General features: G+C 47.7%; 1 protein-coding gene across 4 annotated transcripts in view; it reads left to right on the top strand.

Annotated features, from left to right (window-relative positions):
* TOPBP1 (DNA topoisomerase II binding protein 1) overlaps nucleotides 1–24,986 on the top strand; it is a 179,434-nt gene that overhangs the window by 111,271 nt on the left and 43,177 nt on the right. For 2 of the 4 annotated variants that reach the window (XM_075315198.1, XM_075315197.1), the window contains exons 14-23: nucleotides 10,946–11,244; nucleotides 11,657–11,830; nucleotides 12,860–12,972; nucleotides 13,105–13,231; nucleotides 14,091–14,231; nucleotides 20,749–20,851; nucleotides 23,385–23,577; nucleotides 23,777–24,024; nucleotides 24,218–24,375; nucleotides 24,815–24,920. In XM_075315198.1, coding sequence (XP_075171313.1) covers nucleotides 10,946–11,244; nucleotides 11,657–11,830; nucleotides 12,860–12,972; nucleotides 13,105–13,231; nucleotides 14,091–14,231; nucleotides 20,749–20,851; nucleotides 23,385–23,577; nucleotides 23,777–24,024; nucleotides 24,218–24,375; nucleotides 24,815–24,920 — 1,662 coding nt within the window. The remainder of the gene's footprint in view (nucleotides 1–10,945; nucleotides 11,245–11,656; nucleotides 11,831–12,859; nucleotides 12,973–13,104; nucleotides 13,232–14,090; nucleotides 14,232–20,748; nucleotides 20,852–23,384; nucleotides 23,578–23,776; nucleotides 24,025–24,217; nucleotides 24,376–24,814; nucleotides 24,921–24,986) is intronic. The other 2 variants (XM_075315199.1, XM_075315200.1) reach the window with 2 other exon arrangements.

The following is a 24,986-nucleotide window of genomic DNA, read 5'->3' as shown; positions in this document are numbered from 1 at the left end:
TGGAGCTGTGTGCAGCTCCAGCAGAGGCGAATACCCACATTGAACAGGTGCCAAGGTAGGAGCCCTGGTGCCTTTGGCTAGGAGGCAGACGGCGGTCTCCGTCTGCAGGAGCCGGGAAGACTGCTCGTTGGAACAGAGGTGGACCGGGACAGGGTAGTGGCCCGCCGGTACCGACCCAGGGAACAGACTCGGAAACCGGAGCACAAAGGGGGCTACTAAGACCCTGAAGCTAGGCCCAGAAGCTACTGAACTTAGTTAATTAACTGATTCCGGTCAGGACTAGAGGTCCTGTCCCACCCAAAGTCCCTAATAGAAGACAACAGCCCACCGAGGGGGATAAAAGGCCACCGCCACGGCTCAGAGATCCCACGGGCCAGCGTCTGCGGGCAAAGGGCTCCTTAGGCGACCACAAGCCGGGAGCGGACTTCTGAAGTTGCAAGCAAAGGCAGTCCACCATTCTAAACAGGTGCAGGAGAAAGACAGACCACCAGCCGGGTGGGGGAATCCGAACGCAGCCAGCTGCGGGCACCGACCACCATCACATTGGTTTACCAGAGACTCGTGTGTTTACTAATAGTGAGTACATCAGCACCCTGCGGTCGCCCATCTCCCTGCACCACCCAACCCCCCAACGGGTCCCTGGGCCACCATCCCTGCCCACGGAGGGGTTAACAACTTTCTGCACAACATCTCCCCCGGGTGCCCTGTAACTGCAGCGGTGGTGTCCAATAACACCACACACCGTGGGTGGCGTCAGGAACTCTGTACGGCTCAGCCCGTACATTTACGTACTACATCCACCATCCCATCACTCCCCCTTTACATTTGAAGTGACCGTGAGGCCCACGGGTCCGGAGACCCTCGAGCCACCCACAGAAGGGTCAGATCCGAGCAGCTCGGCTGCTGAGAGCGGGGCGGTACACCTGCACAAAAGAGACCTACTCGATCTTCGTACAGCCGAAAACCTTGTGGGTCATTCCATGGTAACTTACGTTACATTCACAAGCCAAAAACTGAGTTAATAATGGCTACAGACTGTTCTTTGAAGGCAGGCACAAAAATGAGTTCATGTATATTGTACATTGCACTATTCTCAATAGATTTCAACACAGTTTGATTTTTCAGCAATACAAATTAAAAACAAAATACAATATAATTACTCGGTAACTTACGTTTCTTTTTGTATAACGTAAGTTGTCCATTGATAACATTGTATTTTTTATTTAATTTGTATTATTGAAAAATCAAACTGTGTTGAAATTAATTGAGAATAGTGCAATGTACAATATACATTAACTCATTTTTATGCCTGCCTTCAAAGAACAGTCTGTAGCCATTATTAACTCAGTTTTTGGCTTGTGAATGTAACGTAAGTTACCATGGAATGACCATCAGTTTCCGTCCATTAGTCAGCCCCTGTCTTACTACCAGGACGGTCATTCAAGAAAAGAGACAATCGTTCAAGCGGACTTCACTGTGTCAATGCTACGAGTCTGCCAAATCTTCACGAATCAGAAGCAATCAGTTTTCCTCCGCATGACTGGGCACCAAGCTCCTGAATCCCTTTTCAGGTTGGCAACCATCTTCTACTGCTCCGGGACATGTAGCTTGCCTCAGTCCAAAAACCCTGAGTCAGATAAATAGTCTCCACCAGTTAGAAGATAAAAATTTCCAATCCTCCGCAAGATTTTTATATATATATTTTTTTTTTCTGTTCCGTGTTCCAAAGAACCCTAAATGGCTTTTTTTTATTTATTTATTTCTTTTTTTGTTATTGCCATTTCCTATCTTTTCTAGTCAGGCGTCATTGTTCCGATTCCTACCCAGGAACAGTTCAAAGGTTTTAATTCAAACCTTTCTTGTTCTGGAAAAGCATGGCTCTGTCCATCCAATTCTGGACTCAGAGCTACTGAACAGCGTGTCTGGCTTCGCCATTTCATGATGTAGTCTCTTGCTCAGTTGTTGCCTCCATGCAACCCAGAGAATTTACATCTCCACGTTTCCATTTTTCCAGTGTTAATCGATCCCACTTTGTTTGTGGCCCTCCTCCTTGAGGTGGGCTACAGCTCCTCAGGTGTTCACAAGTCATGGTTCCCGTCATGACTTTTCTACATGACAGGGGGAATCGTGGTCAGCACTTACCTGGACAACATCCTTGTCAAGACTCCATCTACCTTAGAAGACTTACAGAGTCTGCGTATGTTGCTGCACATGCTCTCTCGCTTCGTATAGATTGTCAGTCAGTCGAGGTCATCTCTGTTCCCTGCTTACTGCATCATTTTCCTGGGAATCTGTTAAACGCCATCGAGAGAGAGTCTTCCTTCCATACGGTAAGATGTCAGCTTTGCATACTGTTATGTAATCTCTGTGTCGCCCTTATCCCCTTCTTCTCAGTTTCTGCATGAGCGCTCTTGGCAAGATGGTGATGGCCATCAAGGAGATCCTGTTCTGTAATACACCAAGCCTCTACAGCTGGATCTGCTCTTCTGCTTGGACAAGACTGTTCTCTCCCTGTCTCGTTCAATCCTCACCCTCTCGAGTCAGTCTTTGATCTGGTGGTGTGAATCTCCCTTTATTTTCTGTTGTTCCTTTCTTATAATTCACTGACAGTGCCACATGGAACACCAGCCTTCTCAGTTTTCTGGAAATTGACTATGCTGGGATGATGGAGGAGTAATGATGTCCTCCTTCCCATCAACATACTGGAACTCTGAGCAATTTGACTTGCACTCTTACATTGGACCAGCTGACTATTCTCCCAATCCAGATCCAGTCCAACAACGCCATTGCCTACAGTGCCTTGCAAAAGTATTCGGCTCCCTTGAATTTTTCAACCTTTTCCCACATTTCAGGCTTCAAACATAAAGATAAAAATGTTAATGTTATGGTGAAGAATCAAAGTGGGACACAATTGTGAAGTTGACCGAAAATGTATTGCTTATTTTTAAACTTTTTTAAAACATAAATAACTGAAAAGTGGGGCATGCAATCTTCCTTACCGGACTCATGAATCTCTGAGACCTAGCCTGGTGCTCACTTTACAGTCCTTTTTTTCTCTGACACCTCATTGGGGTACACAGGACCATGCGTGTTATGCTGCTTATCCATAGGAGGACACTAAGTAGATGCAAAGATGTTAGCTCCTCCCCTGGAGTATACACCCCCTAGCCCAGCCAGGCTACTTCAGTTTTAGCTTAGTGTCTATAGGAGGCACATCTCTGCAGACTACTGCAGCAAGAATTTTTTGTTTTTAGAGGGCGACGGTTTCCTTCGGGGACAGATTTCCCAAAACCATCAACAGGCGGGAACGCGGAGTGTCGCCTCCCCGTACCCCCTCCTGCGACGCTGGATTCTGGGCTGTTACTCACTGGACACGGGTCTCGTGGCACCGATTTTCCAGAGCCCAGAGCAGATAACAAACTTCCTCAGTCCCTCTGGCAGGCTCTGAGTTGATGCACGCTCTGCACCAAGCGTGACCAGCCACAGCAGGCGTCAGAATCTCCACACTGGAGCTGAGGTGAGATCCTACCTGACAGGAATTTTTCCCTGACAGGAATTTTTGACAGGAATTTTAGTTGATGAATCCTCCCTGACAGGAATTTTAGCTGAGGAACGTCCCTGACAGGAATTTTAGCTGAGGAAATTCACATGGGCTGATTGCAGACTCCTGCATAGCATTCCACCGGTGGCGGGGGGAGGGGAAGAGCTCCCAGGACTCTGGAGCTGCGGTACACTTATGGAGTTTTTTTTCTATCCACCGTTGTTGTGCAGGACTGGAGGGGGAAAGGGGAGTCCCTTTCCACCATTTTATTATATTTCCTCATGTCGACGTTCTTGTCGGCGCTAAGCCACGCCCCCCTCACGAAAGCGCGAGTACCTTTTCACACAGGAGCTCTGCAGAGCATCGCTCTCTCTCGTTGTGATCAGAGCCTGTGGGCGTCTCAGAGCTGGCTTCCTCCTTCCCACAGGAACTGGGACGCAGGAGGTGGGGTGGGGGCCATCAGCGTTCTGGGTGAGTTATATCCTCACTTATTTTCTCACATTAGCTCTGCAGAGCATTGCTCCCTTGTTACAATCAGAGTTTGTGGCTCATCAGCCTTGGGCTGCAGTCACATGTTTTTATGCCCTGCACAACTACAGCAATAACTATAAGACTTCTAATGTACAGCCTATTATTCAGCCTGCACTACCTGCCACACTGAGCTACTAGGGGTTGATGGCACCTCTTCTGTGAGTCCGGTGCCCCTGTAGCTCCCCCCCCCACCCCGCCACCACCGCAGCAACCGCTGCCATCCCAGAGCCTACGGCTCCCAGTCTCCCAGAATGGGAATTTGGTGCTGGCTATGCAACATCGTCCTCACACCCCTCGGGGCCCCTGGACAGAACGCAGCCTGATGACACCTCTATAGAGGGTCCTTCTGATAAAAATCAGCCCTCTGCTTCACTGGTTGCAGATCAGAAAAAGGGCATAGCCCCCATGGTCCTCCCTCGGGGGTACACAGATGGGGTTCTCCCACATGTTCCGCGGTCTCTGACAAGCCAGAGGAAAGGGAATGATGTTTGTACCAGGATGATTCCTTGGTTTCAACCTCCCCGAGCGATCAAGCTGCGATGGACTCCCTTATTTCTGCAATCAACCAAACTCTGCATGTGGAAGATCTCCCATCCACTACTACTGACCCTGCCGTCTCCTTTAAAAGGGTGAAGAAACCTCAGGGGAAAAAAAAAAAAAGTTTTTGCCGGCACTTCGGTATCCGTAAACTCATGGAGTCCCGGTACCCCTTTGGCTTAGCTGTCTCTAACGGCTACCCCCCCTCTCCCGGCCTCCCGCCTGCTTGAAAGACCCTCCTGTCTTTTACCTGATGGATCCTCCTTCAAGGACCCGACAGACAAGACAAGTTGAGCAGCTCGATCGCTCCGCCTTGAGGCCACTGGTCCCTCTCTCCTTCCATGTGGGTCGCACAGGCACCAGGAATACCAGTTTTCCTCAGACCCTCACAGAAGTAACTGTTCACATTGCTGCGGCGGCAGAGTACCTCATGCAGGCCTCACTCGACGCTGCAACCTGCGCAGTTTTTGCTGCCTCAAATACCATAGCCATCCGTAAGGCCCTCTAGTTCCGACAATGGAGAGCGGACTCTGTCCCTAAGAAGCCTCTCACAGTACTCCTTTCCAGACCAATGGTTTGGCGATCGTCTGGACAGGCTCTTTTTTTTCTGACACCACGGGAGGAAAAGAGTACCTCCCTCCCTCAACTCTAGCCCAGGATGTTTTTTACTAGACACGCAGGGCCCAACCTTCTCAGCCCTCCCCAAGTCCACCTCGTCCTGGCAGTCTAGACAAAGACTGAGGAGTCTTGTCCTCCTCCATCTGGGCTGCCGCCTCAGACCACAAACTGGTGCGAGACCCTGTGTCTTCAGGTTGCCACATTGAATTCCGGACCCGTCTTTTCTCTCAAACCCCCCAAAGGCTCCAAAACACCACTAGGCCTTCTCCTCAGCAATCCACTCTCTATAAACGGCAGGGGTGAAAGTACCTGTTCCAGATGGCGAGAGGTTCAAGGCCTTCTATTCCAACCTCTTGTGGTCCCCAAAAAAGGACGAGTCAGTTCGACCCATCCTGGACCTCTAACACCTGAGCAAACATGTGCACGTAAGGAGATTCAAAATGGAGTTCCTATGGTCCATTATTACCTCTATGGTCGAAGGAGAATTCCTTGCCTCCATATCTATCAGGGGCGCGTACCTGCACATACCAATCGCCCCAGCTCACCAAAAGTTCCTCCGCTTTGTGGTTCAGGACTTCTTATTTTTTTATTTTTTTTATTTTCCATTTGTAGCCCTACCCTCGGCCCTGCCACAGCACCATGGGTCTTCACAAAGGTCATGGCGGCCGCCATAAGTGCCCTTCACGCCAGGAGAGTGGCTGTTCTGCCTTGCTTGGATGACCTCATCAAGGGCTCAACCAGCGTGCAGATCTCTGTGGACACCCTATCCCGATTAGGGTGGCTTCTGACTCCAGTCAAACCATCCCAGGTCCCGTCAAAATCCGTCACCTCCCTGGGCATGTCCCTGGACACCCTTCGGGGCTTTATTTCCCTCAAGACAAGGCGACCGCTCTACAACAAGCGGTACACTGCCTTCTACGTACTCCTCTCTTTCCATACGATTCAGTATGAGAGTGCTAGGTAGGATAGCGGCGTCTATAGAGGCAGTGCCGCTCGCTTAGCCACACCACCGCCCACTGCAGCTTGCGCTTCTAGCCGCCTGGGACAAGAGACCCTTTTCCCTGGACGAACTTTTCACCTGACGCCTTCAGTCAGGTATGCGCTTTGCTGGTGGGCTCAGCCCTCTTCCATATCGAGAGGGATATTTTCTCTCCCAAGTGGACTGGCTACTCCTGACCACGGACGCCAGCTTCTTAAGCTGGGGAGCAGCGTACTGGCTCCACACTGCTTGGGGACGTTGGACGCCCCAGGAGTCTTCCCTTCCCAGAAATCATCCTGAAAATCAGTGCGATCTTTCTCGCACTCAAGTCGTTCCCCCATCTGCTAGCAGGTCATTTGATTCAGGTCCAATTGGACAATGCTACAGCTGTGGCCTTTGTCAATCAGCAGAGAGGTCGCAGCAGCAAGACAGCTTATCTCGAGGTCCTCAGGATCCTCACCTGAGCCGAATCGACAGGGTCTGTGATTTCAGCGGTACACATACCGGGAGTAGAGAACTGGGCGGCGGAACCTTCTACGTCGCCAAGGCCTAGCCGCCGGAGAGTGTTTTTTCCACCCAGAAGTGTTCCCACACATCTCCACTCACTAGAGTACACCAGACGTGGATCTAATGGCCTCAAGGTTGAACGCAAAGGTGCCTGCGTTCTTAGCCAGGTCACGTGATCCACAGTCCATTGGCGCGGATGCTCTAGTCTCCTCCTGAAGTCGCTTCCGTCCAATTTACATGTTTTTCGGCTCTGCCCCTGCTGTCGCGAGTAATCAAGAAGATCAAGGCAGAAGGCATCCCGGTGACACTAATAACATCGGACTGGCTCAGGCGCGCCTGGGACGCCGAATTAGTACAATTGCTCATGGCGCCTCTTAAGCATCCCAGACCTGCTGACCCAAGGGCCCATTTCCCATTAGAACTTCATAGCCCTGAAGCTGACTGCCTGGCCATTGAGACCTGGACTTTAACAAGAGCGAGATTCTCTCCCGCGGTCATCTCCACCATGATCAGTGCCCGAAAGCCAGCCTTCATCCCACCGTACGTGGATAACTTTCCTTTTCCGGTGCAGGGAATCTAATGTCCAACCTATGCATCTGGCGATACCCAGAATTCTTGATTTTTTTGCAGTCAGGTTGCAAAAGGGGTTGGCCCTCAGCTCCCTTAAGGGGCAGGTTTCATCTCTCTCAATATTCTATCAATACCGTCTAGCTTGCAATCCACAAGTCAAGACCCTTCCTCCAGGGCGTTTCCCATCTAGTTCCCCCATACAAACGGTCACTGGGCCCATGGGATCTCAGTCTCGTTTTGGACGGTCTCCAGAGGTCCCCCTTTGAACCTCTTAAGGAATCCTCTCTTGCTGTTCTCTCCTGGAAGGTAACAATCTTAGTGGCGATTTACATCCATCAGACAAGTTTTGGAATGGTCACACTCTCTTGCCGCAAACCCTTTCTGACCTTTCATCAGGACAAGGTGGTTCTACGCCCCCTTCCAGATTTTCTTCCGACGGTTACTTTCCCGTTTCATTTGAACAAGAACATAGTTCTGCCTTCCTTTTGTCCACACCCAGTCCATAGGGTGGATAGGTCTCTACATTCGCTAGACCTTGTGAGGGCTCTCAGATATTATGTATCCAGTACAGCCCCTTTAGGAACATGGACTCCTTGTTCGTCATTCCTGGAAGGCCTAAGAAAGGACAGGCAGCTTCATAGGCAACGCTGGCTCGCTGGATTCGCTCTACGATCCAGGAAGTCTACCGCATGCAACTCAAGCCCATTCCTAGTGGGCTGCGGACTCATTCCACGCGAGCAGTTGGCGCCTCTTGGACCATTAGGCATCAGGCTTCAGTGGAACAGGGGTGTAAGGCTGTGACCTGGTCTTGCCTACATACTGTTTCAAAGCAATTACCGAGTCCATACCCAGGCTTCAGCTGAGGCGAACCTAGGTAGGAAAATTCTGCAAACTATATTGCAGCACCTATCTCAGTAGGCACTCCTGGCTATCTGGGACTGGTTCCTAGTCCTTGGGTTGCGTTGTTTATTGTTTACCCACCCAGGGACTGCTTTAGGACGTCCCATGGTCCTGTGTCCCCCAATGAGGCGTCAGAGAAAAACGGAATTTTGTGTACTCACTGTAAAATCGTTTTCTCTTAGCCATCATTGGGGGACACAGCACCCTCCTTGTTGCCCTGTTAGGCCTTAGTTTTTTCATTCTCAGTACTTTTTTTTTATGAGTATTCACTCACGTTTTTTGTTACTTGTTCTCCTACTGCTTGTGTACTAAAACTGAAGTAGCCTGGCTGGGCCAGGGGGTGTATACTGCAGGGGAGGAGCTAACATCTTTGCATCTACGTAGTGTCCTCCTATGGATAAGCAGCATAACACCCATGGTCCTGTGTCCCCCAATGATGGCTAAGAGAAAACAATTTTCTGGTGAGTACACAAAAATCCGTTTTTAATCAATCCACGGAATTTCCCCCCCTCTGGCTTTCCTGGAGGGAGGCATTTCTAATTGCTATCACTTCTATTTGGCGAGTATCAGAACTGGAGGCCCTATCCTATCGCTTCCCTTGTCTTTCGCTTGGACAAGGTGATGATGTGGCCAATGTCTTTGCTTCCTTCCACCCTATTAAAACAATCGTGTGGAGAACAAAAAAAATGTAATTCTGGCATTTTGATTTTTTTTTTTTGTTACATTTTGATAGGGCATTTCTGAACACTGCAATACCAAATGTTTTGTGAATAGTTTTATTTTCAGTGGGGCTGGAGGGGGTGATTTTAACTTTTTAGTTTTTTGGGGGGCTTTTTTCATTTATTTATTTTTTTTTGGGGGGGGGGGTCTTTTTTTTAATTTTACTAATCCCCTTAGGGGACTTTATGCCTGCACTATCCGCTCGCTTCTACAGATCTTCTGTGAGTGCCAGCGCTCTGCCAGAATTCACAGGAAGTGAGTCATGGCAGTAACAGAGGTCATCAGCTGACCTCGCGCTGTCATGACAACCTATTGGCACCCTGTGATCGCTTCACAGAGCCGCCACTGGAGGCGGGGAGCAACTCTATCCCTGCCGGAGTGCATTTGACAGCTCGATCTAAGGGGTTTACAGGTGCATCGGAGATCTAACTGTGCCTGTTGCTGCTCATCTGCCGATCAGATCAGCTGACGTGGGGGAAAAAATGTGAGCTGTTTGCGAGACTCCAGAGACAGCAGCAGCAGCTTCAAATATGTTTGCAGTTTTGTAATGGTATTTTAGCAGCAACTCTCTTAATCTGATTTTAATTTGTCTGGCAGAAAACTTCCTCATTATGCCTTTTATCTGCACAAACCTGTCTGTACTGTGTATCAGCCACAAAAGTCTTTACAGTACGATGATCAAGCATATGTTTTCTTGAAGTATCTAAAACATTTTTTTTTTTTTTTTTTTCTTCATACCTTGTCCAAGATACTATAATATTTGATGCTTTTTGGCAGCAGAGAGTTCCTTTTTCTTTCCCATATTGCTTGAAATCTGTGACCTGCATAATAACGTGGGACATCCTTCTTAGGCTATGTGCGCACGTTGCGTATTTGCATGCAGTTACGCTGCGATCTGCACCGCAGCGTAACTACATGTGTCCTGCGTCCCCAGCATTATCAATGAAGATTATGCAGGAGACATGTGCACGTGGCGTTTTAGAGCGCAGCGCTTCTGCTGCTGCCCGAAGCGCGCGCGTTCTAAGAAGTGACATGTCACTTATTCCGTGCGCTCTTCCTGCAGGTCCCGCTCTGTGTATGGGAGGGGCTGCAGTCAGAGCTCATGGAATCGGCTTTTTTTTTTTTTTTTTCCATTACGGACTCTTTCTGCAGCGATTTGAAGCGCAGATGTGCTGTTCAAATCGCTGCAGAAATTTCTGCAGGGACAGAACGCTACGTGCACACATAGCCTAAATAGTTTTCCTTTAAATTTGACTCACCTGGCAAACTTAATTACCGTAGGTGTTTGAGATTGATTTCAGTGATCCAAAGAGCCCTGAGACACAATACCATCCTTTAGTTTATATGAAAAACAGAAAATTTAACTTTTACCACTTAAAGGGGTATTCCCATCTCCAAGATCTTTTCCAATTTAGTATGAGTAATAGTAATATTAGCACATACCTCCAATTAGAAATGTAGTATAGTTCTCCTGGTATGGCCAACTCTCTTATTTCATGTGCAGGGCATTGCAGTAGCTTAAGTATCCTTGGTTATGACCATGCGCAACTAACTGTCACCATACGAGTGGTCATAACCATGGATACCCAAGCTGCAATACCCTGCACATGAGGTAAGAGAGACGTCTATATCGGGAGAACTATACTACATTTCTAATTAGAGATATTTGCTAATATTATTACAGCTACTACATATTGAGATAGGATCTTGGAGATGGGAATATACCTTTTTAAATCCAATTTGCATAATAATGTGAAATGCGATCAGATGAGGCTCGTTTGGAGCACACTGGAGAAGGGTGGAGGTTTCTGCAGCGGAGCAGAAAATACTACTGGGAAATGTAGTTTAGCAAATAAGAATAGGAACACCAATTCTGGTATGTGAAGATGATTGCACCAAGAGACTGATAGAGAAGAAAGAAGACAAAGGTACAAGAATAAAACATTGGGCTAAATCTGTGTATTAGTAGTGCGTATGCATTTACTAATGCAATTCTGTTTTTAACTTTTGCGTTTTTGTGTGTATATTTTCTTTTCTTGTAGATAAAGAAGAAAGTTTTGTGAGTCAGACATTTAAGCCAACAATAGCCAGACTTTCTTTAGATACACCAGATCGTCAAATGAAATGTCCAGAAGCCTTGAAAAAAGCCGCAATAACCCCATTAGATATGAATCGCTTTCAGAGCAAGGCGTTTCAGTCTGTGTTGTCCAGACACAACAAAAATGTTCCTACCCCTGGTGGGGAAAGTAAACTCCCTGCGAGGGAACCATCTTTACATCTTGATACACCATCCAAATTTTTGTGCAAAGACAAACTCTTCAAACCTTCATTCGATGTTAAGGTACTATCTACATAGCTGTGTTTTAGAATATACATTACCCCGCTGCATCATGATCATTCTTTATAAGCATTGTAAGTCAGCTGATAAATTTCAGGCAGTAATGTCTAAATAATTGATTCTTTACGCCACTGGTAGTAAGACCAGAGGTAAAGATAATAAGAGGTAACTTGTCAGCCAAAGAAAAGATATGCATAAAACCTTAATTTGGCATTAAACTTGGTGCTAAGCATGTTCCTGTTCTTTCTCTTAAGTCTTTGTATAACGGCAAATTATATGATGGGCACATTTTTATAGTATTATAGCACGTAATCATTATAGATATTTTAATAGTAATACACCATATTTCTTGGCGCAGACACAGTTGTTGAGCTTAAAATGTGTCATTTACACCATCTTTATAATATTCCTACAGGATGCCCTTGCTGCATTGGAAACACCAGGTGGAGCCAACCAGAAGAATAGGGCCCAGAGCACTCCTTTATCTGAAGTCATTGGCAGAAATCTGAAGCTGGCTCTTGCCAACAGCAATCGGCAAATTGCTGCTAATACCGCTAGCCCTCAGCTAAAGACTACTGAGAAAAAAGATGTAAGTGGTATGATTTATGTGCCATGCTGCCAACTTTGACTTAATTTTATTTTTTTTTCTTAGCCAAATCAGGAAAAAAAATGAGCATGGTACCAGTCATAATTTTAGACACCTGTTAATCCAATGATTTCCTTGTTCTTACTGGAATGTACACAAGTTGAATTGAGTTTGTCGCGCGCACTATGTAGCCGGGTGTACACGTTCTGGCTTCAAACTGAAGTAGTGCGCATGACCAATGTCATGTGCACATAGCCAAAATCCAGAGTCGGGTGGCGGTGGCAGCAGAGAGGTAAGATCATCCTGTGACGCTGCACATTCATTAGCATGCTAGCACACCCACAGGAGCGTACTAACCTGCTAATGGGGCCAACTAGCCAGGGGAACTGACGCCCAGGGGACTAGTCCCCTCGCACATTAGCATACGATAAGATCTTTAGAAATACGTTTTCTAAAGATCTCTTTATCTATCCTACTAGATACAGGGACGATTAAGCAGGGATTAGCAATATGCACCCAGAACTGCTTGTGGTTCTCGGTGCATATTGGACCTGACAGGTTCCGTTTAAAGTTTATAGATTTAAATACGGATAGTAAAACTGGGCTTCAGATCAATCTCATTTTAATCCATGATTTATTTATTTATTTATTTTTATTGGATATTCTGTTCACTACTAAATTATAGTAATTTATTTATTTTACAACTTCAAAATATAACTCCAACAACACATGTCGAATTCTAGGCACAATTACATTTACATGGCCCTCAGACCTCAGACCATCCAACACACCATGTGAAGCTTTAGCAACACTAATAACACCAGTTGCTCAAACAGGAGAACGAAGAGTCATAAAGCAATTTTATAGTACAGATACGAAATACCTGAAAACCAATATTAAGAATAGTCTTGGCCATTATGTGTGCACCAAAATCTCGCCTGCCATTAGCCTCAGTGCGCAGGCTTGCCATATATACAAAAAAGTATTATAAACTTGTGACTCCTTATTTTCCATCTGCTATTTACTTTACAGGTAGATCAAGAACCCAAAATACTTAATGATGTGGTAATATGTGTGAGCAAGAAGCTCAGCAAGAGACAAGGGGAACTTAATGGTATAGCCTCCGCACTTGGAGCCGAATACAGGTAATTTATTCCATCAGGTGCACTAAATTGTTCTGGACAAGATGTAAAAAAGCAACATCACAACAAACATGATTATAGCAAGATTCGCCACAGTTCATTTGCTGTTCAATCCTTCTGGGTTTTATTTTATAGGTGGTGCTTTGATGAAAGTGTAACCCACTTCATTTATCAAGGAAAGCAGAATGACACTAACCGGGAATTCAGATCCATAAAAGAAAGAACGGGCATTCACATAGTGTCCGAACATTGGCTATTGTGTGTAAGTATCTTTTTGCTTTTATTTTCTTTGTAAGCATCTAAATCATTTACAATTAGTATATTATACTCCATCACTTCACCAGGAGATAATAGTTACCTCTATATTACACTAACCTAAGGATGTTTATAGTTAAAACAGGTTCTTAAAGGAGTATTCTTCTGTTTTCTCTTGAGCATCTCGGAGTTTTGCAGTCTCCTTACATCCTGATTTCTGGCAGGTTGGGCTCTCTTCTATATGACCGCTTTGGTGAATAGTAAAACAGTAGTAGAATTGTAGTATTATTAGCACCTATAAAGCTCAGAAGTAACACATGCAGCTATCAGTGATTTGTTCTGGTATATGCACAGTTATCAGCGTATTTAGGCATAGCTATAACGGCATGTGAACAAGCACGCCGCTCAGGACAGTGAGTGCATCTTCAGAAGACTAGGAGGACGAGAGAAGTAACCGCTAATTGCTGTATAGAAATCTATAGGCTGGAGAGAGGTGACTGGTATGTTAGGAGCTAACACACTCTCTTGGAATGTAACTACAGTACACTTTAGGCCAGGGTCTAGCGGCCAAGCCCCATGAAAATGAGCTGTACACTATAAAAGCTCTTATTGCAGATGAGTGACAACAGATACAAAAGCAGGTCAATTGCAAACTTGCTTCTTTTCATGCTTACAAAGAAATTTGAGAACACCCCTTTCTCAATTGTTTGTTGGAGTTTAGGTCTGTATTAGAGCCATGCATGTGATCTCATCTGTGCTCATATATTGTTTTTTTGTTTTTTTAATATATAGTTTAGTTTTAAATTATTTTTTTTGTCCTTGCCATTTTACTGCATTTTTATTTATTTATTTTTTTTGCTAAAAAGTGTGCAGAAGAGCAAAGAAAAGTTCCCGAGTCTCTCTATCCCCATACGTACAATCCAAAAATGAGCCTTGACATTAGTGCTGTACAAGATGGAGCGCATAATAGCGCTAAGCTTTCTACCACAGTCTCCAAACATGATGAGGTATGGTATCTTGTCTAACAAAATAACACTTTTTTTATTGCCCAACCCTCTGTAATAGTATATAAATGAGCCTTTTATTATATTAGGTATTTGTATATATTCTGTAATGTGTCGGCACAAGATGTCCCTGATGCTGCTTGTGTGTTGTCTCCATTATAATCAAATGAAGATGCCGAAACCAAGTAGGCATTGTCACTAATGGGACAGTCAGCCATTCTTTCTGCAAAAAATGGGCAATGCTCAAAAGTTCAGGATTGATGGTCTAACCCAACCTTTTACACTCTTCTGGCATTTCTGAGTACTAATTTATTAACTTCTATTTTATTATGGTAAGGACTACCGTATATCAAAGTAAACTGACAGTTAACTAATTGGCTACCATTACTAGGGATACTTGTAGTTTCTTCATCGTTCCTTATGGGAGACCCAGACCATGGGTGTATAGCTTCTGCCTCCGGAGGACACACAAAGTACTACACTCAAACGTGTAGCTCCTCCCTCCTAGCATATACACCCCCTGGTAGCCAGTCCTAGCCAGTTTCAATGCTTTGTGTTCAGGAGGTCACACACACATGCATTCTCTGATTTTTGATTTCAAAGATTTGGAAGAAAAGCGGGTCCAGTCTGGACTCTCGGCATGTCCCTTCTCACCCCACTGTGTCGGCGGTGCTGTTAAGGTTGATTTTACAAGGCTGGAGCCTTCACATGCCGCGCTCCTTCACCATCCCCTGGGGCTCTGGCTTGAAGTGGGAGCCATCACGGTTCTCACTGCTGTGCAGGAGACCGGTCTCCATCCGCAGCCCTTTCAGGATCCTGCCGGACGGAGCGCTCACCTCCCAGGGACCTGGCACCTGCGTCTCACAAGCTAAGTACTGAGACGTTTTTACCACAGAAAGTGGTCTTTCCAGGGGTCCCTTGTACTTTATATATTGGGGAGAGTGTGTTATATGACTGTGTTAACATTTCCGGCCGGTTCTCCGGTTTTCACTGGAGAACCGCGCCAATGGTGCCTGCACGCTGGCCGCATGTTTAAATCTAGGCCCCGGCTTCGCCTGAGGCCTAGTTTCGGTTTCACTGCCCCTGCATGTCAGTCGTGCAGAGGCACAGTGCGGCTCCGCCCAGCGGCCGTTCAGCACAGGGAACGGACACTCCTCACTGAGGAAAGATTCCCTCCCCTGTGTACCTCATTTGCCCGCTCTCAGAGTAGGCCCCGCCCCCTCTCCTCGCTCCGGTCGCCATTTTCTCAGCGTTCTCAATGTCTGCATAGGCACAGAGATACCACATTGTGACAAATGGGGGCCTGGGCTGGGGGACTGGAGGGCACAGAAATGTATGTTAAATGGTCTGGCAAGCCACAACCTCCGGTTGTGCAGCTGCTTATATTCTCTGTTTATATACTCTGCTGGGGGTCATTCTGGACAGAGCCCCCACTTCTGCAGCATGTCTCACATCAGAGCAAGGCTGCAAGGCTGTTCTTAATATGCACTGCATGTAGACTCGTACTGCCTGTACTGAGCACATAAACACAGTGGTCCCTCCGCCTGGAGGCTCATCAGTGGTCCCTCCAGCTGCTCCGGCCGGTGGTCCTGAGCATGCATTAGCCCCCTTCTCAGGGCGCTTCTGCTGCTACGGCTCGCTCAGCAAAGCTCACAGAGGACTCTTCATCTGGTCTCAGACCCCGTCCTCCTAAAATGGAGACGCAGGGTCCCCTGTCCTTCCCCTTCCCGCAGCTCTGATTCACGAGCTGATTCACTGGACGAGGAGGATGTCTTTACTAGGGGCTCGGACACTACTTCATGTACATTGATCTGTCCGAAGGTGATGCAGATGCTAATGATTTGATTGCGTCCATTATATTTGTACTGGACCTCAATCCGCCTGTATCAGGGGAGCATCCCCCTCTGGCAGAAAGGCATCAGTATACCTTAAAGAGAACAAGGAGTGTGTTCCTTAACCACTCCAGTTTTCAGGCCACTGTGACCAAGCCCAGGGTCTGCTCTGACAAACGCTTCCCAAAGCGTGGTTCTGATGACAGTTTTCCCTTTCCACCAGAGGTGGTCAAGGAGTGGGCTCATTCACCACAGGTGGTCCCTCCGGTGTTTAGACTCTCAGCCCGGACCGTTGTATCAGTGGCTGATGGCTCCTCACTTAAGGTTTTGCTGTCCGCCAGGTTGTCCTTCTGGCCAAATCTGTATGGAGGCGGCAGGGGCCTCGTTCTCCCCAGCTTTTGCAGCAGTGCGGGCTTTCAAAGCCATCTCTGCTTCTCTAGAGGAGATGCATTCCCTCACAGGGACTCTATGCCCGAAATGGTTGCCTTAACTTCCAGACTTCAGTCTTTTCATCCTATGCCATGTCTGCCATGCTGGAGACTCTCACCGCACTGCGGTGGCCTCGGCTAATTTCCTCGCTATCCGCAGGCTCCTGTGGCTTCGGAAGTGGAAGGCAGATGCTTCTAAAGTAGTTCCTTGCTGGGCTCCCTTTTGCTGGGACCAGACTATTCGGGAACAACTGGATGAAATTATTAAGGAAGCTCTTGGCGGGAAGAGTTCTTCCATGCCACAAACCTAAACCAGGAAACCTGTCCAGGGCAGGGATCAGTCGAGGTTTCGTTCTTTTCGTTCCTCCATCTGATCGTTCTCTAAGCCCTCGGCCTCGTCCACTAGCTCAGCCAAGGATCGTAAACCCAAATGGCGCACGAAGCCGCGTCCTCAGTAGACCGCAGGAGATGCTGCCACTAAGTCAGCCTCCTCCTGGCTATCTGGCCACGCCAGCAACGTCCTTGGTCGGTGGCAGGCTCTCCCACTTTGGCGACGTATGGTTTTAACACGTCTCCGATCAGTGGGTGCGGGATACCATCTCCCACGGCTACAGGATAGAATTCTATCCAGCCCGCCAAACAGATTTTTTCTGTCAACTCCCCCCTGCTCCAAGGCCGCCGCCTTCTCACAGGCCGTGGCATTCTTGCAGGCCAATGGAGTAATTGTACCGGTTCCCGACTGGGAACGGTTCTGAGATTTCTGCTTAAATCTATTCCTAGTCCCCGAAGAGGGCGGTGCCTTCCGACCTGGATCTCAAGCTTCTCAAGCATGTTCAGGTGCGGCATTTTCGCATGGAGTCTCTGCGATCAATCAATGACCCAAGGAGATTCCCTAGCATCCATCGGCATCAGAGATGCCTATCTGCATGTGCCAATCGCAGTTTCACACCAGCGTTGGCTACGTTTTGCAATCGGAGTGGTCCAATTCGTGGCTCTTCCCTTGGGGTTAGCCACGGCCCCTCGAGTGTTCTCAAGGTCGGGGCAGCTGTGATTGCGGTCCTGCACCTCTAGGGGTTGGCAGTGATCCTTTTGTCCTGGACGGCCTTCTAGTCTGGGCTTCATCCAGTGCAGACTGTTAGCGGAGTGCCTCGCTCACTCTCGCCACTCTAACCAATTCGGGTGGCTTGTCATTCTGTCCAAGTCCACTCTGACTTCGACCCAGAAGTTCACGTACCCAGGGACGCAATTCGAGACTCTGTCGGCACTTGTGAAGCTGCCCTTAGTCAAACAGCAGTCCCTCCGCTGGCGGTCGACGTCTTTCCATCAGGCACCCAATACAGGTGCTGGATCAGATGGTGGCGTCAATGGAAGCGATTCCCCTGCCCAGTTCCATCTGCGTCCTCTGCGGCTGGATATTTTCCGCTGTTGGAACAAGCGGACTTCCTCCTTCCACGGGGTGGTGGCTTCGCCACAGACCAGGGGCTCGTTTCAGTGGTGGCTTCGGCCCCTCTGTCTCAGGGACGCTCTTTCCTGGCCCCGTCCCGGGTGATCCTCACCAGGATGCTAGTCTATCCGGCTGGGGAGCAGTATATCTCCACCATGGAGCGCAGGGCACTTGGACTCTGTCCGAATCAGCCCTCTGGATCAATGTGCTGGAAATCAGAGCTGTGTTTCTAGCTCTCTAAGCCTTTCACCATCTGTTGGCGGCCAGGCACATTCGAGTCCAGTCAGACAACGCGACAGCGTTTGCCTACATCAACCTCCAGGGCGGGACACTCAGCCGCCTGGCAATGTTGGAGGTTCAACGCATTCTTCAGTGGACGGAGGACTCCTAGTCCACCATATCCGCAGCCCACATCCCAGACGTGGAAAACTGGGAGGCAGATTATCTCAGCCGTCAAACCGTGGCTCCACGATCCTCAGGGTTTTGCGGCAGACGCACTGGTTCAAGTTTGGTCCCAGCTTCATCTGTCTTACGTGTTTCACCCTCTAGCTCTTGCCCAGAGTCCTGCGCAAGATCAGAAAGGAGGGCCGTCGGGTCATTCTCATTACTCCAGACTGACCCAGGCAAGCTTGGTACCCTGACCTGCTCCATCTGTCCGTAGAGGGGCCATGGCATCTCCCGGACTGTCCAGACCTTCTCTCACGAGGTCCGTCTTTCCGCCAGAATCCTGCGGCTCTCAGATTGATGGCGTGGCTTTTGAGTCCTGGATCTTGACGACTTTTGGTAATCCCTCCTGAAGTCATCTCCACTATGACTCGAGCTCGGAAGTATCCTTTGGCTTTTTGGCCTTGCCGACCCTCCTGTCCCTTCTACAGTCCGGTCTGCAGCTAGGACTATCCCTCAATTCCCTTAAGGGACAGGTCTCGGCTCTGTCAGTGTTGTGCCAGCGGCGTATCGCCCGGCTGGCTCAGGTGCGCTCCTTCATGCAGGGCGCATCTCACATCATTCCGCCTTACCGGCGGCCTTTGGAGCCCTGGGACCTTAATCCGGTCCTCACGGCTTCCGGAAACCCCCCTTTGAGCCTCTTAGGGAGGTTTCTTTGTTTCGTCTTTCACAGAAAGTGGTCTTTCTAGTGGCCATAACTTCCCTCAAGAGAGTCTCTGTTTTGGCTGCACTCTCTTCGGAGTCACCCCTTTTTTTGGTTTTTCATCAAGACAAGGTGGTTCTCCGTCCGACTCCGGACTTTCTCCCTAAGGTGGTTGCTGCTTCCACCTTAACCGGGGCATTTTCCCTGCCTTCCTTTTGTCCGGCTCCTGTTCATCGCTTTGAAAAGGCGTTGCATACTCTGGATCTGGTGCGGGCGCTCCGGATCTATGTGTCTCGCACCGCTGTTCTTAGGCGATGCACCTCTCTTTTGTGCTGACCACTGGTCAGCGTAAGGGCCTCTCGGCATCTAAGCCGACCCTGGCTCGTTGGATTAGGTCGGCCATTTCCGATACCTACCAGTGTACTCAAGTGCCTCTCCCGCCGGGGATCAAGGCACACTGGACCAGAGCTGTCGGTGCCTTTTAGGCTTTCAGGCCCAGGCTACGGCTCACCAGGTCTGTCAGACTGCCACTTGGATTAGTCTGCATACCTTTTCGTAGCACTACCAAGTGCATGCTCATGCTTCGGCAGATGCGAGCTTGGGCAGACGCATCCTTCAGGCGGCTGTCACCCATTTGTGAAGTTAGGTTTCGCCTACTTCTCAGTCTTTCTGTTTATTCCCACCCATGGACTGCTTTGGAACGTCCCATGGTCTGGGTCTCCCATAAGGAACGATGAAGAAAAAGAGAATTTTGTTACTTACCGTAAATTCTTTTTCTTATAGTTCCGACATGGGAGACCCAGCACCCTCCCTGTTGCCTGTTGGCAGGTTTCTTGTTCCGTGTGTTTTCACCGGCTGTTGTTGTTGTAGACAGAGGTTCCGGTTGTTCCGGGTTTTGCTCTGTCTCTACTTGTGGGTGGATGTCCTCCTTCAGCTTTTGCACTAAACTGGCTAGGACTGGCTACCAGGGGGTGTATATGCTAGGAGGGAGGAGCTACACGTTTGAGTGTAGTACTTTGTGTGTCCTCCGGAGGCAGAAGCTATACACCCATGGTCTGGGTCTCCCATGTCGGAACTATAAGAAAAAGAATTTACGGTAAGTAACAAAATTCTCTTTTTTTTGCTTTTAAAAGGATTTTCCCACTAACAAAGTTTTTTAAAGTTGATTTTAATTAATAGATCTTGGATTTACAATAATTTTCACAACTGTATCTTTAAAAAAAAAAAAATTAAAAAAATTAAATCCTGTGCTGATATCTCATATTTGTGTCCCTTTTATGTACTGTGTAATGGCCGTGTCTGACCGTACAGGGACATGGTCTGATCGTACCACATCTCGTGGGCAGTGGAGGATGCAAAAGTGTATATAGACAGGACAGCATGAAATCAGAGCTGATTCCTTTTGTGAGGTAAAACATTTCTCTACGTGTTTTTAAAAGAAAATGTTTTATCTCACAGAATAATTTACTGTAATGTCATATACTTAATTACTTCCTCCCCTGCCCAGGAGCTGTGGTATGATCAGACTATGTCCCTGTACGGTAAGAAACAGCCATTACACAGTATATGGCAGGGAACATTTTGTTTAAACACATCAATTTGTGGAACTTATTATTCCAAGATCTTTTGATTAAAATTAGGAATTGGGAATTTCTCAAGTACATCTCTAGCAGGCAGTCATTTGTATTTTAGATACATTCTCTAACTTGTGTATTTTTATTTTTGTTAGAAAAATGAACTCACAGATGAAGATGATCAGATGGCTAAAATTTCACCTGTAAGGACAAGTAAAACTGGAGATGTTCAAAGTGAAGGAAATGAAGTAAAAGGAGGTGAATATATATATATATATACTAGAAGGTGGCCCGATTCTACGCATCGGGTATTCTAGAATTTACGTATTGTGTAGTTAATGTATGATTTTTGTTATATAGATATAGATAGAGATAGAGATATATATATATATATATATATATATATATATATATATATATATAGATATAGATATAGATATAGATATAGATATAGATGTTGTTGTGTGTAGTTACCAGTGTTTGTGTAGGGCACTGTAAATGTTCTGGGTGTGGCGGGGGTGAGAGTGGTGTTTGTGTGTTGCGTTGTTTGTGGAGCGCTGTGTGTGTGTGGTGCTGTGTGTGTTGCGCGGTTTGTGTGGGTGTGGAATGCGTGTGTGTATTTTGGGGGGAGGTATGTTTTGTGCAGTGTGTGTTGTGCGGTGTGTGCGTATATTTGTGTATGCCGCGGTGTTTGTGTGTTGGGTGTTGTGTGTGTGTGCGGCGTTCTGTGTGTGTGGGTGTCTGTGTAGGGCGGTGTTTGTTCTTCCCAGTGTGTGTGTGTGTGTGGTGTGTTGTGCGGTGCGTGTGTGGCGGTGTATGTGTGTTTTGGGGGGAGGTGTGCACCCCCCATCGTGCTCCATCCCCCATGCTGCGCACCCCCCATCGTGCTCCATCCCCCATGCTGCACCCCCCCATTGTGCTCCATCCCCCATGCTGCACTCCCCATCGTGCTCCATCCCCCATGCTGCACCCCCCCATTGTGCTCCATCCCCCATGCTGCACCCCCCCATTGTGCTCCATCCCCCATGCTGCACCCCCCATTGTGCTCCATCCCCCATGCTGCACTCCCCATCGTGCTCCATCCCCCATGCTGTGCACCCCCCATCGTGTTTCATCCCCCCATTCTGGGCACCCCCCCATCGTGGTCCAACCCCCATGCTGCGCACCCCCCATCGTGTTTCATCCCCCCATTCTGGGCACCCTCCATCGTGCTCCATCCCCCATGCTGCGAACCCCTCAGAGGAGTATAATAGGAGGAGTATAATGGGAGGAGTAGTCCTGGGGGGTGGTGTACAGGTGCCCAACGTGTGCGGGGGGCGTGGCCTAGCGGGCATCACATGCGGGGGGCGTGGCCTAGCGGGCATCGCGTGCGGGGGGCGTGGCCTAGCGGGCATCGCGTGCGGGGGGCGGGCCTGGCCAAACGGTTAATCCATGCGGGGGGCGGGGCCAGCGGGCATCGCGTGTGGGGGGCGTGGCCTAGCGGGCATCCCGTGCGGGGGCGGGCCTGGCCAAACGGTTAATCCATGCGGGGTGCGGGGCCAGCGGGCATCGCGTGCGGGGCGTGGCCTAGCAAGCATCGCGTGCGGGGGGCGGGCCTGGCCAAACCGTTAATCCATGCGGGGGGCGGGGCCAGCGGGCATCGCGTGCGGGGGGAGTGGCCTAGCGGGCATCGGGGGCGGGGCCTAGCGGGCATCGCGTGCGGGGGGCGGGCCTAGCCAAACGGTTAATCCATGCGGGGCCAGCGGGCATCGCGTTCGGGGGGCGTGGCCTAGCGGGCTTTGCGTGCGGGGGGCGGGCCTGGCCAAATGGTTAATCCATGCGGGGCCGAGCAGAGCGGCCAATCCCATGTGGAGGGGTGGGGCCAGGCCGAGCCCAGCGGCCAATCCGACGGTTGTCACTGTAAGGACACAATTTTGGAGCAAGACAGACAGACAGAATAAGGCAATTATATATATAGATACTTGTTTACAATGTGTATTTGACACCTAGCATTCTGAAAACCTCCCCAAGCCATTTCTTTGCTCCAGATCCTCAGTTCAGAGTCCTCGGCTGTCCTTAGGACATTGGTGGTATCTGCGCTTATAGGTTTTGAGATAACTTTTCAGGCTGCATCGCCTTTTGCTTTGGCACTAAGTAAAGGATACTTTGCAGGGGGGTTTTAGTTTTTTTTTAGGTTTTTTTTTGCATGAGTGGACAAAATTTAAGTACTGTTCAGTGCCGACATAGAAAATGCCTTGAATCGTGGTCATGTAAGTAAATCGTGAAACTGCTGCCATCTGCAGTACTGCGGACGTCATGATAGCCGCCGTTTCTTTTTTTGACGAGGAAGTCCTATGGCCAGTTAAGGACCTTAAAAATTAGTTGGTCTCTAGGTTTGTGCTTCAGAATCTGAGGACAGCATAAAATAAAGGCAGCAACCCTGATTCCAGCATTAGATCATTTTACTGAGCTTCTTGCTGTAGTGTTGGTAAAGTTATGTGTTCCAGTTCTGTTACTCCTCTCGATGTGTTCTCAGCAGCAGCATTGAGAGGACTGGGAGAGCTTCAGCAGTGTTTTATCAAAACTATAGAAAGTAGCTCAGAAGTTGACACTATTTAGAGTTTGGGCCTCTGTACCCTGATTTATGCTGCACTTGGATGGGTTAGATAAACCTGGTGATAGTCTCTTTAACTGAAAAATTGAAGATAAGAAATGAATTATGTGTTACCTTTGTTAGAACAGAACACGAATGACTTGTGTAATTATTCAGGAATGTGGTGGTCATTTTATGTTTTTTCATTCATGTGACCAGCACTTACTCAAACGCTAGAGATGAGGGAAAATTTCCAGCGACAGCTCCAAGAACTGATGTCCGCAACATCAATGGTGAAAGCACAAGGACAGAGGACGTCATTAAGCAGGCCGGGGTTTGAAAACTCGCCTTGCACTCCTGAAGGAGTTCGTTCTACTAGAAATGGCCGTAGCAGGGTGCTGGAAGCAAGAAGGTATTGCAAGAAGAGATTTCTTTACTTCACTTAGTATCCAAATAAATTCTATGAGAACTCCATTTTATTGTAGTCGTCCTGTAATGAATAACTTATCCACATCTAACAATGTGTGATAATATTTGAAGCTTAGTTATTACTTCTTAAAATGTATTATATTTGCTGTTTGGTTTTTACAATGGTTCTACTGTACTTTTAGAAATTCTCGCCAGCCCACAGCAGATCTCAATACCGAGCCATCACAAAATGAGCAAATTATTTGGGATGACCCCACAGCAAGAGAGGAGAGAGCCAAATTGGCCAGCAACCTGCAGTGGCCCAATAGTCCTTCCCAGTACATGGAACCTCCTCCTCAGTCTATGGAACCTCCTCCTCAGTCTGATGCGAAAACCCAAAATGATGATCAAGCCCAGGAATCCTTAACTGACACAGACTTGGCTGCAATGGGTAAGACCATGATACCAGTACCTGCATAGCTTGTAGCTCGTAGAATTTTTTTTTTATTATTGATTTAGTCTTATTTCCCTTTTAAAAAAATCTGGTTTGCTGCCAGAGCAGTATGTTCTTCTCATTTTTTGCTGTTTCCAACTAATTAGCAAATAATTAAAAATAGCAAGTAAATGTTAATCTTGTGTTTCAGAAGCCTGTGAAATGGATGACACTGCAGCTCTGGAAGCACTTGGCAAAGGAAAAGATCTCCAGTCTCCAGCTAAGGATCAGCTAATCTCCACTCCAAAGGCTCCCAGCATTGCATTCCCACTAGCCAAGCCTATGGTGGCTCCACAGCCAAAGGAAATGGTTAGTTTGGATTCTCTCTGCCAAGCCGCTTCCATTGGTCTTTGCACAGATTTTCTTACATGTCGGTTTTGTTTATTCTACGCCACAATTGGCTGCATCTGATCTGACCATGTGGTTGGTAGGAACTGCATGGATTAGGTACAGGATCCAAGTAAATGTTACATACCTGGCTGCCTCAGTCATGTATTTTATGAAACCGATTTAAGTAATTATTTTTTAAAACCATCTACAATTTATTGGCAAGATCTTAAACAGTCTGGCCTGTAAGATTAATTATAAAATCTGAATCTGGTCATTCCTGGCTGCTCACGGTAAATGCTATAGATGAGAGAGCTTAGATCTTTTTAATGCTTGCAAGTAAATAATGGAACTGTATTCTTGTAATCCACGCCAGATGTTTTAAATAAAATTATTTATTTTCCTGGATTTAACATTGCAGATTGAAAACGCAGTGATGGATGAGAAAGATAAGGAACGTCGATTCCAGCTTTCTTCCTTAAATCCACAGGAAAGAATAGATTACTCCCTCCTTATAGAGGAGCTAGGTAAATGTATTCCAACCCTATTTTACTGCACATCATTTCTTGTGTCTCAGATAATCTAAATGATGG

This window comes from Anomaloglossus baeobatrachus, chromosome 6 (genome assembly GCF_048569485.1).
Source record: "Anomaloglossus baeobatrachus isolate aAnoBae1 chromosome 6, aAnoBae1.hap1, whole genome shotgun sequence".
Classification (NCBI taxonomy): domain Eukaryota; kingdom Metazoa; phylum Chordata; class Amphibia; order Anura; family Aromobatidae; genus Anomaloglossus; species Anomaloglossus baeobatrachus.
The sequence above is the reverse complement of the archived record's forward strand: the minus strand, read 5'-3'. Positions and strand labels throughout refer to the sequence as shown.